The 19,714-nt window shown below is 39.6% G+C and overlaps 1 protein-coding gene across 2 annotated transcripts in view; it reads left to right on the forward strand.

Moving 5' to 3' along the window:
- abca2 (ATP binding cassette subfamily A member 2) overlaps nt 1–19,714 on the forward strand; it is a 142,322-nt gene that overhangs the window by 79,207 nt on the left and 43,401 nt on the right. Inside the window, exons 16-20 of one of the 2 annotated variants that reach the window (XM_088009187.1) lie at nt 391–505; nt 7,754–7,944; nt 11,176–11,326; nt 11,411–11,615; nt 11,695–11,859. In XM_088009187.1, coding sequence (XP_087865313.1) covers nt 391–505; nt 7,754–7,944; nt 11,176–11,326; nt 11,411–11,615; nt 11,695–11,859 — 827 coding nt within the window. Of the gene's footprint in view, nt 1–390; nt 506–7,753; nt 7,945–11,175; nt 11,616–11,694; nt 11,860–19,714 lie in introns of both variants that reach the window. The other variant, XM_088009186.1, reaches the window with a different exon arrangement.

A 19,714-nucleotide genomic window follows, 5' to 3' on the forward strand; every position in this document is an offset into this window, starting at 1 on the left:
ACTGCAGTGAGGTGTACTTGCTTTCATTCCATTGGCTGAGAGGTCGCCAGGTGATGGTACTTTTTGCTTTGAGAGAGCAGAAAAGAATTTGCAAGTGAGCAGAGGTGTTTGCGGGCGGAGATTTGATCCAAACAGAGACAAGTTTTGAGTGCGAGAATGATTTGAGAAAGCACAATAAATATTTGAAAGAGAGCAGACGTTCTCACTAGAAGCATTATAAGTTTTGAGAAGAAAGCCATGAACTCCTGCTTCCAGACTGAAAATGTGTGCTCTCGGCAGTAAAATTCTTCCATAGTTTTTGAAACTTTTTAGTTTTGCTCTTATGAAATGAAAACTCTGCATTTGCAATGAAGTGTGGTCTAATGGTTGTCTCCTTTCTGTTCCCTTTAGTTTCCTGTTTGTGATTGAGCACATGATGCCCCTCTGCATGGTGATATCCTGGGTATATTCCGTAGCTATGATGATTCAGCACATAGTAGCAGAGAAAGAACATCGGCTCAAAGAGGTCAGACTGTTGACTTGTCGCCATGGTTTCATGTCAGGCTAGTTGTGATTTATCCTCACTGATCTCTGCTTGTATTTTATTATTTGGAGTTTTTATTTAACGTCAGCATTGACTGATTTGATTTGTATTGCATCACGTGTAGCCAGTGATGGCATAGTTGCTTTGAAAAAGTATCGTTAGTCGGATTACTGATTACTCCTTGAAAAAGTAACTTAATTAGATTACTGATTACTTGATTTGGAAAATAACTAAGTTACATTAAAAGTGTATTTTTTTAGTTACTTTAAGCGGCTGCTAACAACAACGCTCCACCACCTGTGGATATTACATTGATCTTTGCCAATACTTAATTACAAGTTATTTTATAATGGTAACATCAACAATGTGTCTCCACTTATATGGTTGAACTGAAGGGGAGATTGTTTAATGGTTACAACAGTACAAAAAAAAATCTTTAGTTATTTGTGTTCCAGTATTGTCTGGAAAACTATAAACAGGATTTTACCCCCCCTCCCCCACCCCACCCTCCAGGTTACAGCTTTGCGTTTGGTGTCAGAGCTCCTGCTGCCGCTCCACAACTCAGATGGCCGCTGCACAGATTTGTGACACTTATCTTAATATTAATAATTATAATGGCTTTAAGTTGCACAACTTTACGAACACGTTCATTCGTGGCTGTTTTCACGTTTATTGCGCTGTTCATAATAGTCTCGATGTTTGCAGTTTTCTGGAGCGCAACGCGAAGCTCGACGTCATTCAGAGGTTATATATTAACATTAACAAAGACACAGCAGGACGGATCATCTGGGAAATGATGGACAAGGAGAGTCTGACTAAAACTAACTGGATGTCAGACAAATTCTGGGGTCTGTCTGCTTATTTCCAAGCCCAAAAACAGCAACCCGTGACTCATTCAATCTGCAAGTGATTTTAGAAAAACCAAGTGGAAAGCTTCTTATAATAATCGGACTTGGAAACAGAAACTCAAAAAAGTTCATGTTTTTCCACCAACAAAATGCTCATCTCCCTCCATTGTTCACATTTCTGTCGCTGCTGATACTGTTGCGTAAAAACGGCGATAGAGGGAATAAAAGACGCGTAGAGGAAATAAAATTAAATTCCAAAAGAAGATAGTAATGCAAAGTGATTTCGATAAGTAACTGTAGTCTGACTACTGGATTTGAAATAGCAACACGTTAGATTACTCGTTACTGAAAAAAGTGGTTCAATGTCAATAACGCATTACATAGTAACGCGTTATTGACATGACTGTGTGTAGCATAGAGGGGCCTCCACAATGACAGTGTTGCTCCTTCAGGCCCTGCAGGACAGAATGATATTGTCACAGATAGGCCTGTCGTGATAAACAATAAATCAATTAATTGCACAACAAATGAAAGTCATCGACTTCGTTTTAATTCATCGGATTTATTGTTTCTTCCTGCCTTTCTCTTTCTATTGATGACACTGGATGAAAAAAAAGGCTCAACTCCGGTGCTCTCCACTGACCCTTCCTTCCTCATTTCTTTAGCGTAACATTAACAAAGCGCACACTACACGATCTTAGAACTCTCGGCTGATTGTCGGCCCATTTTCAAAACCTGAGAGACCACACATTAGCCGACAGAAATCCTACTTATAACGGGTTCAATCATACCGTTTGATGTCCAACAATGGGCACAAAATAATGGCTACAATCAATCAAATGTTATTTATATAGCACATTTCAGTAGCAAGGTATTTCAAAGTGCTTTACAGCATGTGACATTGAATAAACAGTAAGAAAGAGAAAGAGATTTTGAAAAAAAAAGATTGGAATTTGAAAAAAGATCCAGATTTTTAGTCAAAACTCCATTTAAAAAGGACTCTAAACCACAAAAAAGAGATTAGAGATTAATAAATAGATAAAAAGTAAAGATAAAAACATTAAAAACATCAAAGACTTCAAAACCCGCACTCTAACCCTAATTTAGCCATAAGCAACTCTAAACAGGTGGGTTTTAAGTTGAGATGTAAAGGAACTCAGTGTTTCAGCTGTTTTACAATTTTCCAGAAGTTTGTTTTGTGGTGCATAGAAACTGAATGCTGCTTCTCCTCGTTTGGTTCTGGGGTTGCAGAGCAGAACCAGAACCAGAAGATCTGAGGGATCTAGACGGTTGGTACAGCAATAACAGATCTTTAAGGTATTGTGGTGCTAAACCGTTCAGTGATTTATAAACCAACAACAGTATTTTAAAGTCTATTCTCTGACCTACAAGGAGCCAGTGTAGGGACCTTAACACTGGTGCTATGTGCTCTATCTTCCTGGTTTTAGTGAGAACATGAGCAGCAACTTCTGGATCAGCTGCAGCTGTTTGATTGATTTATTAGTCAGACCTGTGAAGACGCTACAAGTCCAGTTAACTAATTTTAAAACCAGGCATTAATCAATGTTTTACTACAATCTACCTGCAATGCATGTGACTAGAATCAGCGTAAAATCTTGACTGAATGAATATCATTATAACCTATTTATGTCACGTTAATGATGTACAGCTGAACAGTTACCGGGTATACTGCGGTAGCAATCTTGCTCCAACACCTCTTCTGGTCATTTCTGTGGATATTCTTTGCACGAAATGTTGAGTAAACATTAATGTTTCCATATATCTCCAATGTCCGCTGCACTCTGGGTTGCGCTGTCAGCCAGTCCCGGCTCCAAATGAGTTTAACAGGGGGGCATCGGCTTATTTTCGGGTGGAAAGGGGGCAAAATGAATACATAGCAATAATAATACTACTCAAGTAAAAGAAAAAGGTACAGTGCAGTAAAACTACTCATATAAGCACCTTTTTTCCCAAAAAAGTTACTCAATGTAACAAGTACTACACACTTTGGAACATAAAACAACAACATCAGTAGCCTACAGGCTACTAGTCAACAAGCTTAAGGTGATGTATTGCTAGTCATCTTTTAGCTAACATTACCTGCATCCAGCAGCTTTACTCAAGTCAGTCTGCTAGTTTGGGGGGAAACTGTGCAGAATTCTTTGTGTTTTTCTGGTTTTCTGCCATGATTCTAACACACCTGTGTAGCTCTGCACAGCAGCAGCAGGTCTCCTTCACTGCCGCACAGGTGGAAACCCAACGCAAGCGTCGTAGCGCTCATGTTGCGTTTAGAAGCGGCTCGGAAAAACAAGTCACGACGTGTTAACAACGATTAAACCGTTTTAATGGCTGAAAAAAGTGACAGAGGGCACAGATATTGGAAGTGCGGAAGCCCCTACTGTATCAAATTGATATAGGAATAACAGAGAGTTGGCCAATCAAAGTTATAAACAACCAACAGCTTCCAGTCCAGGGGGGCCACGACTGACTCCGTGTGCGGGCAATGTCACCCAGTGCCCGCCCTTGCCGCCGGGCTGGGTCAGCTGTTTGGGATTCCCTCCGTGCTTTCCCCTCAGAAAGCACGGAGGGAATCCGCGCTTTCTGATTGGCTACATTCAACAGGCTGCGTTCTCGCTCTCTGTCAGGCAAAACCCCTGATTTAGATCGGAGCGGCCACGAGGTTCTACGACTGGACCCGATCATTCGTAACACGACACACTACAGGATGATCAGTTACGAAATCGCAAGTGACAATGTTAGAACTTTAAACATTCTACGATTGCCGTAAGGGGAAAATCACCGCGGTAAAGCTAGCCGGCTCTGACTCCAGCCGGTCGCTCAAGACATTATGATACACCCATTTACGTGCTGCTTTCACAATAAAAGCGCACATCCGGTCCATGTTTGAGCTACTCAAATCCAGCCGCAGCATTTGCAAACAGAACTCTCTGTTTCCAAAGACTGCTACCACTTCTGGATGACAGAGGGACACCTCTAGAAGAGAACCAGAAAGTGGCAACCAGATCTGATGTGTAATTTCAAAATAAAAGACCATTAAAGTAGTAGTTTAGATCTATTCACAGGGTATTGTTCAGGTGTAGTTGAGTCTATTGAAGGTCCTGACTGAAACCCCACATCACACCACTGCTAAACATCACTGACAACCTCAACTCCAGATAACATCAGCAACAATATTAGAAAGTACACTATACACAGAAATGTAGAAATTTTCAATTGATTTAAAAAAATATAATGTTCGTAAGATGTCTTTAATTTCTGTGGCACTGGAAAAAAGTTTTCACACCCCCTGAAAATTCATTGTTTTAATGGGCTTGGTTCAGTTTTTTATGTTTAAAAGATAATCCATGAATGACTTAAACTTAACTAATGAAGTGATAGATGGCACAAGTCCACAAGCATTATAGGATTATATCTGAGTCTACAACCTTTACAATCGGAGACATTTTTGTTTTCAGTGCAACGAAATGAAACTAACCATCCATTATCTACGATACTTATCCCTGCAGGACTATGATTGGCTGGTGCCTATCTGCAGTGGTCATGAGGCAACAGGGGTTCACCCTTGTTTGTCGCCATCAAGCTTACCTCACTAAAGTAAAGCAGGCTGCAGCTCTCCGTTCAGAGTCCAAACCTCCTGAGCCTGACGAGCCTGTCCCAACTGGTCAACAGGGTTCTGTTTAAACTGGTGTTGAGGAGAATTTGTCAGCTTCTAACTGCGTAGCATCCAAATGTCAAACCCCACTACAGCTGGTGTCGTGGTCAGACTGAGTAGCCTGTGGCTACCAAACCCCCTAGCCACGCCCATTAAGGGCAGTTCTCCTCTTACACAACTTGCACTTGGAATTGGGCTGAATGGTTTTAGAAATCTGGAAAAATAGAATTCTGGGATTTTGTTTACTTTCATGATCAAAGCAGCTGACACCCTGGACAGATCTCCACTCCAATCCCAGGACAACACAGAGACACACACAACAACTACACTGTAAAACATTTGAATGTGGTTTAACTTGGAAATGAAAGTCCATGAACATGGTTTACATGAAGTTCATAAAGTTGATTTAACAACAAAAGACATGTTGTCTAAACATTATTTTTAAGTTATTTAATCTTGAATTGTGAGTTTTAACTTAATGCTGTAATTTAAACATTGGTTTAAATTACAGCAACATGCAATTCACATTTAATTCACAACATGCAAAAAATGCTGACCCCTCCTAGTTAAAGAACACACATGTCTCTATTATTTTTACTCAATATCAAATTAAAAAGACATTTGTCTTAATAGACAAGAGTCAGATCAATGTAACACACTTCCATCTCACTCACGGTGCAACACAGTATTCAAAAACGTACCACTAAGCACTCTGGGAAATAGTCCCTACTCTTGTCGTTTTCTTCTTTCAGCTTTTTTAAGCGCTAACCTAAAACTCTTGGAGGGTGGACAAAATGAATAAAACATTAACACAACTTAGTACTGCAGGTTTATCTTTCACAAACTCTCAGCTATATTTATTTCAATAGTAGAAGATAGATTTGACTCAAATGTTTTACAGTGCATGCACACACATTCAGACCTATGGAGAACTTAAAGAGACCAATCAGTCTAAAAGAATATACAGTGTATCACAAAAGTGAGAACGCCCCTCACATTTCTGCAGATATTTAAGTATTTAAGTTTCTTTTTCTGCTCTGTCCTTCGAAGGAGGAGGATGCACTTTCTCTGTCTTTCTTTTTAGAGTCTTTCTTTTGAATAGCTTCCGAAGTTGCAAATGATGGATCTGGTCAGCTGGTCTCAATGCAATTGATACAATTTTTTCCACTGGGAAACTGGGTACAGGGGAACCTTCATGTCCTGACGGGACATTCTTCACTGGATATACGATGGATTCTACATGGAAGTGGAAGACCGTGTGTCTGACGATGCTGTCAGTCGAGGATGTTGACTATGTGTACATAATTGGATTCATGATAACAGGTTTTCTGCTTATTGGAGTTGGCGGATACCTGGCTTATCAGAAATTTCGGAAGTTGCCAGCGGCCGTTTTGGCAACTTCGAGGCTGCCGGGTCCGGTTGATGGGATCTGCAGAGCGATCAACACTCAGACTGAGATGATACGGGAGCTGAGCTGCAGACTGGGTGCGATCCTGGAACAGGACCGTGGCTGGGCAACGGATCTCGGACTCAGAATGGATTTGGTGTGACCTTGGAGAACGTTGTTCGCTCGGATCAGGCAGGAGACCCTAAAAATGTGGCTGTTTGGATTTGCCACTGAGAAGCATCAGCGAGACTTTCAAGGAAGGCAGTAAACTGATGTCAGCCTGACCTAAACAAATTATTGCTATCGGAATCTGGCTGCCCGGGCTGGCCTTGGCTGGCCAACTATCCTCCCCTGTTATGTCTAAAGAAGGCTCTGTTCTGCTGCCCCTCCCCTCCCTGAGGACATCTGTGGCCCTGAACTGTTTATGCTGGGTGTGAAACTGACATCATATTCACAGACAATCACGAACAATCGCATGCTTCAGTTAGGGCTCTTGGTCTGACACACACATAACTCACATGAGACCCATATTCACGTCACACCACCTCCTCGTACCCGGCTTGTTTTGTCTATATGTGTTTATATGTGCTTAAGTGTCGAGGTTTTTTTTCTTCATCTCAAACTCTGCCTGCAAAGAGCAGAGTGTGAGACAGACTGTTTTTTTTCCCTCTCCTTACCTGATGTTTTTCTTATTTTTCCTATTTCCTCTGCAAGGCGGCGCCTGTCGGGCTGCGAGGCCGCAGCCAACTATGCCCCCCCCCCCCCCTCCCCTTGTGTTGTTGTGTGATGGATGGTTGTACTGGAACTGCAATTTTGTTGTCTTTCTGACAATAATAATAAAATTCTTCTGATAATAAAATTCTTCTGTAGATCAGTTCTCCAGAGTCCTGCTAATGACCTAATTATTCTATTCAGGTGTGGTGCAGCAGAGTCGCATCTAAAAGTTTCAGGGCAGTGGCCCTCCAGGGCAGGAGTTTGACACCTATGCTGTAACTGATACTGGTCTCATTCTGTTGTGGCAATTTAATACAATTCCATGAAAAAAAAAAAAAAAAAACAGAAAAACTGCTGAAACTTGCATTTGTTAAAATGTTGATATTTAAACCCATTATTAATAACAGATTATACTGTTCAAAATCAAATAAAAATCAAAGTACATTTAACATTATGCCTATGAACTTTGCACCATCACTGTTATGTTCAATAGTTGGAAGTTTGGTGTTTTTGGGCCTTGACCAATGTCAGTCAGAGTTGCACATGTTTTTATTTAATTGTTAATTAAGGCGGTGAAGACCCGTGTAACCAGTGGGCTCCTTTGTCAGGTGATGAAGATGATGGGCCTAAACAATGCCGTTCACTGGGTGGCCTGGTTCATCACTGGGTTTGTCCAGCTCTCCATCTCCGTCACTGCTCTCACAGCCATCCTGAAGTACGGCAGAGTGTTACTCCACAGTGACCCACTGATCATCTGGCTCTTCTTAACTATTTATGCTGTGGCTACCATCATGTTCTGGTGAGTGCTTTATATTTTCACTCAACACTGTTAGAATGTATCATTGTTTCACTTCCAAACACTGGCATCTGACTGCAGGTTGCACCTTCTGAGAGTCGACCTCAGAAGGTGCAGTACAGAGATGAGAAAAAGTTCTTCTCTCTTGCTCTCGATGAAGGCGGACGCTTTTTCCCGCTGCTCCCTCCCTGCTCTTGCCTTCCCTGCTTGCTCTGTTTTTCTTCTGTCTTTTTCTATATTTTTGGAGCCTTTTTCTGCACATCTTCCAGATCTGCAAATTATGGATCTGATCAACCGATCTCTCAATGCAATTCATCAAATTTTCTCAACGAGAAGTCTGGGCACAAGAGAGCCTCTTGTCCTGCAGGGACAAACCCAGCGGGATTCACCCTGGATTTATTCATGATAACAGGATTTCTGCTGTTTGGAGCTTGTAGATTCCTGGATTATCGACAAATTTGTGACAAACTTGGCTGAACTAGCAAACACTCAGACTGTTGGTGTGGACAGAGACGCAAGTTGGATGTGAGTCTTGCTGAGACTCGCAGCCCAGCTGAGGACTCTAAAACTCACTAACTGAATGGAATCGATCTTGGAGAAGTTGCTAGTTTCGGTTCAGTGGAACGACCAAACTAATTTGGATGATTGGGAACTGAGATGTATTGGAGAGACTTTAGGGAAGATTGAAATTTATAATCTTCCCGACCTAAGACATTCTGTATCTGAATTGGCTTTCCCCATGTGGCCTTGGAAGGGCTGCATATTTCTAATCTCCTTGAAGATATGTAAACACAATGCTCTTCCCTCCTCACCTCCTCCTGTATCTATGGAGCTGTGGAGCTGAGCGCTCCTAAGGTCATCATGCCTTGATGACAACACCTTTATCGGACTTCTGTCGGGAGGCTGAGCAACGTGGTTCCATGGCCCTTTGACATCACCGCCTTCACTCGTGTCTTTGTTTTGCCCTTTGTTTTGTCTGAATGTTGCCATCTCCCCTAATGTGTCCTTTCCTCTATTTTGTTATAGAAACGGTGGAGTACTCCCTATTTAACCCAGAAGATGATTATTTTAGTTTTAGTAATATCAGAAATTGTTGAGTACGCACTATTTAGATCAACATTATACAGCCCAAAAATAGAATTAGAATTAGAATAACTGCGAACTTGGAATCCAGAAATACTTAACAGGAACAGTCATTGCTTAGTTTCTATTACTTTTAACCCAGAAAAGGATTTAGATTAGTCACTCTTTAGTTTATGTTATCAGAAACTGTAGAGTACTCTCTATTTAGATGCAGAGACCAGAAGCCCAGAGGACACTTTTGGATCTAGACTATTTTTCAGACTCTTGTTTTTCCGACCCAGAAATGGAATTAGACCAGAGGATACTTAGCAACCCTGAACAGGAGCACTTAGTTTACATACTTTAAATCAATATTAGATTCTTTTTCTTTCCTTTGGTTTGTTATTTTGTTTGTATTTCCTTTTAATTCATGTAAAGCCCTTTGAATTGCCTTGTTGCTGAAAATGTGCTATATAAATAAAATTACCTTCCCTTACTTTACAAAGTCAACAATCACTGCAGCCCTTCACCAACTGAACCCTCTCCTCAGTGCAAGACATTTGAAAGCTCGCATAGAGTTTGCCAAAAAACACATGAAAGACTCTCAGACTGAGAAATAAGATTCTGTGGTCTGATGAGGCGAAGATTGAACTTTTTGTTGTTAATTCTAAGCAGCATGTGTGGAGAAAACCAGGCACTGCTCATCACCTGTCCAATATAATCCCAACAGTGAAACATGGTGGTGGCAGCATCATCCGATGGGGTGTTTTTCAGACGACTGTCCCTGCACTTGGCAGAGGACATCTCTGCCAAGCTTTCTGTGGGGAGCCCTGATATCTATCTGCATTTTTAATGTAAAAGTTTAAGTACATAGGTATGAAGTGATTTATGTAAATGCACAAAATTTATGTAGAAAAAAACAAGATGTCAACCTGTAGGTACAAAATGCATCTGAAATCTGAAAACTGATTTCAGGTTAATCTGAAGCTATCAGATTAATAGTTTCGGCCGTTTGGTGCTGAAACTATTAATCTGATTAATTGTCAGAATAATCAATAGATTAATTGATAACTCAAGTAATCGTTAGTTGCAGCCCTAATAAAAAATATAATATCTTTTCACATTAAAATGTATGTCTACAAGAGCAAAATCACAGACCTAGTGTCAGGTTTAATGCATTTACATTTGGCATTGTAATTTGGTTTCTTCCTGATAGTCATGAAAAGCAGTGAATGCTGATGTGCTGCAGGATAACCGGCTGCATCATACAGAGCAGGTTAAGTCACCAAGCAGTCAGTGAGAATCATTCCCAGTTTACCGTTTAAGTCAGTACTTGATCCTGTCTACCTGAATGAAGTGTTATCCCACACTGATTGGGATTCAACTTCAGCCAGTCCAAACAAAAGGTTTAACACATGTGCCAAGTTATTTCATAAAATAATGTTCTTTATTCAGATTGTGAGAAGTGAGATCTGTTAACAGCTACAGTTCATAAAGAAATGTTTCATAGTGTGTTTGTCTTTGACTCTGGCTCATCAGCTCGAGGCGGATGGTGTGTGAACGGTTAGGATACGGCCACTAACTGCTTCCTCATCTTCCAAGTCTGAAATGTTAATATTTCTGTTGCTGACACAGAAGATTTAATTCATCCCTTTGGTTTCCTCGGCTACATACAGTAAATTAATAATTTTAGAAATTCATACTGTGTTTGTAGCATTGAACTAAGGTAGAAAATACTTATTCCATATTATTCTAAGAAGTCCTTTCCTACTGAAATGTTGTAAGGCAGCATCAGTAAAGACACATTTTTATTCTAATCACATATTTGCAATGGTTCAACTAATGTACTGATCCAAAATTACTATTTGACTTCAGTGAAATTGTCATTCTTCCTTTTCATATATTGGCTTAATAACAGATTTATGTTTTTGCTGCAGTATAAACCCAGCTTTATTTGAAATTTAATTTTGTATCATAATAGAAAACAAACATTTAAGGTTTTACATAAAAGTGCAAATGTGCTGAATTTCAAAGTTTGTTTCTTTTAAAAGAAGTCTGACTTTACTGAGAAGAAACTATCGATTGGTTCAGATTGTGATTGAACAATCTGAACCAGTCTGTTCAGATTGTAATTGGTAATTGCTTCTGTAATGTTTTCTCTTTTTTTCTCAGTTTTTTGGTGTCGGTAATCTACTCCAAAGCTAAGCTAGCTTCAGCCTGTGGAGGAATCATCTACTTCCTCAGCTATGTGCCCTACATGTATGTAGCCATAAGGGAGGAGGTGGCCCATGACAAGATCACTGCCTTTGAGAAATGCATTGCTGTAAGGCCACTTCCTTGTTCTTCATGTGTTGCTGTTGTACTTGTGCTGCTGACTCATAGTGCATGTGTTCTCTGTTGGTTCCAGTCTCTCATGTCCACCACAGCCTTCGGTCTTGGCTCCAAGTATTTTGCCCTGTATGAAGTGGCAGGTGTTGGGATCCAGTGGCGCACCATCAGTCAGTCACCTGTAGAGGGCGATGACTTTAATCTGAGCCTTTCCATGATGATGCTCATTATAGATGCTGGGGTGTACGGTGTGCTAACCTGGTACATAGAAGCTGTTCATCCAGGTGGGAAAAGACTGCTTCCTGAATCCTGGACCATTATTATCTCATTATAACACAACTTTAACTCTTCCTCTACCTGTAGGGATGTATGGGCTGCCACGCCCATGGTACTTCCCTCTGCAGAGATCCTATTGGTCAGGCAGTGGGCGTGTTGAGACCTGGGACTGGCCCTGGTGTGGAGGAGGATCTGCCAGGCTCAGTGTGATGGAGGAGGACCAGGCATGTGCCATGGACCAGCGCCGGTCCGGTACGGAGAACTCAACTTTATTATGAACTTTTGATGAGGGTTTTCATGTTCTACAGGTTAAAAAAGACCAAAGACTATAATAATTAATAACACCAGGCTTCTCTGAAAAAGTGTTTCTGTGAAAAAATTCAAAACTTCAGTAAAAGATGAAAATGGAATCAATCAATCAAATTATATTTGTGTAGCACATTTCAGCAGCAAGGCATTTCAAGGTGCTTTACATAATTAGTTGTCAACAATTTTATTGAGGGATCAGACCTGGACAATGAAACATCAACAATACAAATTTGTCCTCATTTTTCCATATGTGAACATAAAACATCAGACAAACAAAACAGAAATGATGTCAACAAAAACACTCCCATGGCCCACCCCCTTCCCTTTCCCTCCCTTTCCCTAGGACTTATATCTTAACACACCGAGGTTCAGATCAAATCCTCTTCAAATAGTTATCAATATATTGCCGAAGGTGTTGCCAAGTTTTATTAAATTGCTTTAAATTATTTGCTAATGAGAACCGTAATCTTCATACAGTGAATTAAAATCCCTAGTAATCTCTATGCCAAGGTAGGTGAACTTATTACTAACTATTTTAAAAGGCATACTTTCCAAGATCGAAGAGTCTTTGAGCTTAATTGGCATCAATTCACTTTTAGACCAGTTGATCCTATAACCGGAAAACCTGCCAAACTGAGAGATTATATCTAGGACAGCTGGTACAGTACACTGAAGATTGGTTATGAACAAAAGGATATCATCCGCATATAAGGAAATTTTGTTTATTGTCCCTTTAGTAGTATATCCCTGTACAAGGGGGTTGGCGCGAATTGATTGTGCAAGTGGTTCTAAGGCTAAGGCGAAAAGTAAGGGTGACAGCGAGCAACCCTGTCTGGTACCCCTATGTAATTGGAATGCAGGAGATAATGTCTTATTGGTGACAATTCTAGCACAAGGATTGTTAACCATTTTTAACCATTTTTCGAAGTCCTCACCAAGGTCGTATCTTCTCAGGGTCGCAAAGAGATATTTGGTCAAAGGCCTTTTCCGCATCAAGGGAAAGGACAGCTAAATCAGAAGTTTCCTCCCTCTGAGAGTAGATCACATTATAAAGACGTCTCAAATTGAAGAAAGAGTGTCTGTTTGGTATAAAACCCGTCTGATCGGGATGAATTAATTTGTCAATTAATAAACTCAACCTATTAGCTAGAATTTTAGCAAGTATTTTTTGATCATAGGTCAGCAGTGATATTGGTCTGTAGTTACCCACTTCCTCAGGGTCCTTATCTTTTTTGGGTATTAGTATTACAGTGGCTACTCTCATAGTAGGCGGTAGTATGTTATCTAAATTTGCTTGGATATACATTTTTAACAAATATGGTGATAAAAGGTCACTAAATTCTTTATAGAATTCCCCAGGGTATCCATCGGGACCAGGCGATTTCCCATTCTTTAATAGCAACCTGAATATCTATACAAGAGAGATTTGCGTTAAGAGAGCTCTTGTCTTCTTGAGTTAAGGTTGGGAGATTACAGCTATCTAAAAACTTCTGTATAAGTAAGTCATCTTTTACAGCATTGGAGGAGTACAATGATTCATAAAACTGTTTAAATCTATGATTAATGTCTTTGTGTGAGGTTAAAATTTCCCCATTTTCTGATTTGATTTTGTTAATTGTATGGTCACTTTCCATTTTCCTTAATTGTCTTGCCAGTAATTTATTAGGCTTTTCTCCAAATTCAAAATATTTCTGTCATGTAAAAATAAAAGCTCTAGTGATATTATTTGACACTAATTGATTGTATTTATATCTTAGAGAAAGAATTTTTTTTATGAGTTTCTGTAGAGGGGTGTGTAGCGTTATCCTTGTCCAGACACCTAATTTGTTGCTCTAAATCTACCAACTCTGCTCGGTTCCTTTTCTTCCTTGCTGCTTGAAAGGATATAATACTTCCCCTTGAATAGGCCTTCATAGTTTCCCACAATATTGAAGGAGACGTTCCGGGAAGGTCATTCATTTCAAAGAAAAATGTAATCTGCTCTCTGATAAACTTGCAGAATTCTGGTTCTTTCAACAATTGTGGGTCTAATTTCCATCCTTTCGGTTTGGCTCAAATTATCTAAATGTAAATCTAAAGAAAGGGGGGCATGATCTGAAATTGCTATATTGTGATATTTTACTTCACTTGTATAGGGCAATAATTGAGTGAAATGAATAGGCTCTCCCCTGCGGGTTAAAAATCCTCCAGCTATCGAACAAATTAGTTATTTAGATATTCCTTAAGAAAAATACTAGCATTAGAGGCCGCTGCTCTACGTGTTGATGAACGGTCTAAGTATGGATCTAATACAAGATTTAGATCCCCTCCAATGATTAGATTAGTTTGCGAAATGTCAGGTATTTGGGCTAAAACATGTTTGTAAAAAAGAGGAGAGTCTATGTTGGGGCCATATATATTAACCAGAGTTATAGGGACAGAATACAATTCTCCAACTAGTATTAAATATCTACCTTCCTTGTCGGATATGGTTGACTTATGGATAAAAGATGTACCTTTCTTGAATAATATTGCCACGCCTCTAGCTCTCACTGCACAAGTAGAATGATAAGCTTGCCCTGTCCACCTGCATCTCAGTTTTATGTGCTCATTCTTGTTAAGGTGGGTTTCCTGAAGAAAGATTATGTCGCTAGACATTGTCTTTAAGTGTGCTAATATCTTACCCCTCTTCACAGGATTATTCAAACCTTTAACGTTCCATGTGACCAAAGTGACTTGTCCCCCCTTCTTTGTCTGTGTTACATCAACCTGCATAACTCAGTTTAGAATGAGAAAGAGTATAGAATTCCTCACGAGTGTGATAGAAACGATTAAACATGGTATCTAAGTCCCAGCCCACCCTCTTGAACAAAATACTTACTGTCTTGCCTAGAAAACAAACATAATAAAATTAAAAACTTACTCACCTTGGGCTTCTTCTGTCAGTCGTCATAATGTTATGCGTGAGCAACTGTTCACCAGCCCAATGTAGATCCAACTATATTCAAGAGCTGCAAAATATATCTAATCTGAGTGTCAGTGGATTTTTTCTCAATTAAAAACAACACAGCATACCTCGAAAACAATTCTTTTAAACAGTAGCACATAGTACACTCATCTTCTTATAAAAGGCAGTGGTTGCTGATTGGATTGTTGCATTTGATTTAAGGACTGGGACAATTTACACAGGTGGGCCACAGACATAACAAAATGCTGCTTGCACTGGGACAGGATGAACAATAAATCACTTATCATTTATAGACTTTAAAATAAAAACCGTGAAAACGCAGTGGGACAGTGAATTTTTAATTCAAGCGAAATCAAAACTTGCTAACAGTGCAGAAAACAATAACTAATTTGTTAAAAAAAATTAAAAAAAAAAGACGGTGATACCCAAAGTTACTGCAGATGCTACAAGATAAAATTATTTATCAATGTTTCTACATGCCAGCAGAGGTGGAAAGTGTACAAAAATAAGATAAGCTACTTAAGTAAAACTACAGTTATTTTTGATAAAAATGTGCACTTAGTACCTCTTTACAATTGTACTTTAGTTACTTTGTGATGAGCAAAACAAAGTTCAGCTCATCACAAAGGAAATGAGGACATGTTGGTGTTAAGCTATATTTATTTAAAGGAGCACATTGTTGTTGCACAACACCTCCCCCCCCCTTCTCTCTCTCTACTTCCTCTTCTGAGAGGAGGGAGATGTTGCTCCCAGCTCTCCGTCTAACGGGTGAATTGAGTTTCCTAAATCTGCCGAGATTTACCCTACCCAGAACTGAAGTAAACTCTGTTTAAGCTGGGTGCGAGAAAGACTAGCCTGGTTTCTGACGACCTCCATCCAGATGTCCCACCCTTTTTCACCCTGTGAACTAGCCAGATAAAGCAGCCCGGAATCAGCTAGCTTCACAGAGCACACCTGTTAACGGTCGCTCTTTCTCTTATTACAACTTGCACTTGTTATTGAACCAGGTTGGTTTTAGTGACTCGGGCGAGTCCCAAGGGTGTTGTTTTAGTTTTGGCTAAAAGCAACCTATAAAACATTTTCCACTTTCTCCTCCCAGAATCAAACTTCATAGCTATTTTACAACCATCAAAGAACTTTAAGGTGACTCATTAACTGAATGTCCACAACATCTTTTAGATTTTCTTAATCCTAAGTATTTTATTAGTAAGGCAATTTTGCAAGGGTCAGTACAGCTTAAATTAGTAGCAGAAATAATCAAATAAGTAAAATCAATAATCTAGCCTATCTTTCCCTAATGCTGACACTGTGAACTAAAAAAGAAAAACTTTGAGAGAGATGGACGGAGTTTGGCATTTTGAACCCCAGAACTGGCCTGATGATGAAAAAGGCGTTGCAGCAGCAGGAGGCTCCCAGTACAGGAAGAGTACTGAGTCAGAGCGGCAGATCTCGGGCCTCAGGGTGACTTCCTCATGCTCGTAGCGGCCCTCTCCTTCTTGTCTTGCAGCTCTGTAGCTCCTTTCTCCTCGTCTCACGATCTTTCTGGTCTCTCGAGATGTAGAAGAGCTGGTCTCACGGAAGGAACACACCAGTTCTTCCTCTTTGCCTTTGTTCTTTATCTTTGTCTTTATCTTCATCTTTGCCTTGGTCTTTGTCTTTGGCTTTGTCTTTGGGGTCTCGAACCCAGCTGAGAAAAGTGTGATTTGAAGCCACATGTTGCGGGGCTAACGGGTTGGTCCCCATGTGCAGAACAGTCTTCGGCTCTGTGGCCCCGGCTCTTCTTCAGCTGCAGAGATCTTTGTCCATCTCGATCTTGGCTCGAAGCTGCCTGAAGGATCCAACCAAAGACTCCTCTTTGCACTCACCTTATATAGGATATACCCACCCTTTTGGTGCATTTGCATTGGCTAGCTTTGTTGCTGTGCCTGTTTCATTGGCTGACTGCTTGGACCGATAATCTCATATCCATCACCATCTTTGGACATGACCTGATGTCTGTACCAGTGTCCCAGGTTGCTCAACAGCCCTCTTGTGTCTAACCTTCTCTTAGGTAAGTTGAAGTTTAGCAATAAGGCGTTGGACACCTCCGCTCTCCCATCAGTTCCTCTTTCCACCTGACCCTTCACCTACCATCTACCTCCAACACAACATCAGTGACCTTTAGTTACAGTTACACACTTTACACCATTTCCAGTTCAATGTCAAAATCACATTTATAACCTTTTAGTTTCTCTGATTTAGCATTCATTTATAATATTATAATAACCATTACTTATTAGTTACTCTTATAATCATAATGTGTTATTACAGACATTTCTGAAAAGAAACCAATAATAATTCATTATTCTAATCATTTGACACCATGTTACAGTTACTTCTTTCTCCTTTAAGTACTTCCATAAGTGTAAGAGTAAGTGTAAATATTCTTATAATCAAACCAACATCAACCACCGGTTAAACCAATATTAATTATCGGCTTAATCATAAGTTATCATTATTAATTTAAGTATTTTACTCTGGGTTTTATCCAATTACTCAAAATGTCTAGTTTTTATTCCTTAAACCTTTAGTGCCCAAAATGAGCAGTCTGAACTATTTTTAATAACTGCATGCTGGAAACTTCCTCTTTCTCCAGGAAACCTGCTTTTCCTGTTTCATAACTTTCCTTCTGTCAGACTATGATTTTTTTATGATTAAATAGAAAAAAGTAGAATTAAAGCAAGACACAATAACAACACACACAACCAGATTAATTTTATTACCGTCTGACTCTACTGTTGGGTCTTGATATCACCTGTGTAATCAGTTTTAAAGATAACTTTATTTATTGTTATTATTAAACTAAAATCTCCAGCATGGGGAAGTGGGCTGAGCTCGACTTTTCTCGACAACATTTATAAATAAAAAAGCAACAGAAAATATTATGTGTATTTTAATGGGACATTGATTTCCAATATATTATGTCAGCTGCTGTTTGTTACTCCCATCTAATAGTTTTAAATAACCGACTCCAAACCGATTTTCTGTTGTCAGTTTCAGTCAATACAAATTATAATCACAAGTACCTGATAAAACTGACATTTTCATTTGTTGTTAAAATATTATTCAAGTTTACAATGTATGATAAACCTGCTGCCTATGCTTACAGTTAAACTGATGCATTAAATTCAGCAAGGGCTTTTCTTTTTCTCAGAAGATAACTTGAACTAAACTTGACAGGTTTTCCTTGCTCCTCTGTCTTGTCATTGATGCAACACTATAAGAACCCAGCCAAAAGATCAATGCCATTTTTTCTGCCATTTTCTTTTTTTATCTTTACTCATTAATGGATATGATTTCAAATGTAACTGAGTAACTTTATTCAAAACAAATTCAAGGAAAAGTCCTTTAAGTTTGTAAATAACTTAAAGGACAGGTAGGCTATAATACAATAAAATATTTATGATTTTATTTGTTTTGGTTCGCTCAATGAGCCACTGACGATTTTTGTCATAGTACTGGCAAGAATTGCAAACTACTTTCACCCCTATAAATAAATATATATATTTAAATAGACAGACATCATGTCGTGACTATGTTGTCTTTGATTGGGTTAGCTGTTAGTGATCAGCAGCGAGCTGCTGGCGGATGTTTAGCGTAACATGGAGCAGAAAGCTGACGTCGTTTGTCCCTACATCCATTAGGTGGCGCAGGTTGCTACAAATGATGATAGCCACACAGGCACAGAAGGAAACAAACACTCCCAGTACAACACTTTCATTCTATTGGCTGAGAGGTTGCCAGGCAACACTGCATTTTTGTTCCTACAGCAAGCAGAGGATGGTTTGTAAGTGAGCAGAGAGTTCTGCAAGAGCACCAGGAGAAGTTTTGAGTACAAACATACAAGTTTTGAGAAGAAAGACATGAAGTCCTGTTTTCAAAATGAACATGTAAGCAAAAGTATTAAAAGTTTTGAGAAGAAAAGATGTAATCTTGCTTTCAGACTGGAAATGTGTGCTCTCGAATTATGGCAGAAAAATTCCCCCATAGCGATCAACCAGAAAACTGCAGTCGGTGCATTCCTAGTTTAAGATTGATTCATATCTTTGGCAAACTTGTATTTGTCTCTTAGAAGACACAGAAAATGAAAACAAGTCTAATTTGGTAGCAGTATTTCTGGTTTTACCAGGTGTAACAAGGTCAGAGTCACAGTTTACTCTGCTGGGTGGTTTACAGGAGAAGATCTAAGCAAAAAATGCCAAATCAGTTCTTTTTAATTGGAGTTAAGATCTGTTCACAGCTGGCACTATTGCATGCTTCTTTAGAGATAACATGTCCTTTCAGGCTTATAGATGGGTGTGAATGCATTCAGGTCACATTCTGGACCTTTCCCTAAAACACCTTCAGGTTTGAGCTGGAACTCTAACCTACATGGAATACTGGAAAGGCAGGATGTTGATGACGATGCCAGTTTTAAAACTGGCATCGTCTGTTCTGTCTTTGAAACTGTCGAGCGGGGGGGACGAAACACTCTCGCGCTTTTAGATAGATTTTTACCCAGAATGCAAATGGAAAAAACCGTGAGTGAAACGGTGACTGGGACTGACTAGTATATATTCCATTGAGGGAAAGTTAGTTTCACATCTGCTCAAAAGCCCCCTGGTGGTTGAAGAAAAATCCACATATAAACCGGAAAATACAATATATGAAAAAAAACACTGAATGCTCTCTGGTATGAGGAGGCGGGCCGGATCCGGCCCGCGGGCCGTAGCTTGGGGACCCCTGCGCTAAAATCACAGTGACGAGGCGAGATAGGTTAGAAACAAGTTGCATTGTTTATACTATTTTTTAAAGTGTTGTTGTGGTCCTGTG

This window comes from Poecilia mexicana, unplaced genomic scaffold (genome assembly GCF_051168715.1).
Source record: "Poecilia mexicana isolate PSO_F unplaced genomic scaffold, ASM5116871v1 scaffold_9, whole genome shotgun sequence".
NCBI classification, from domain to species: Eukaryota; Metazoa; Chordata; class Actinopteri; order Cyprinodontiformes; family Poeciliidae; genus Poecilia; species Poecilia mexicana.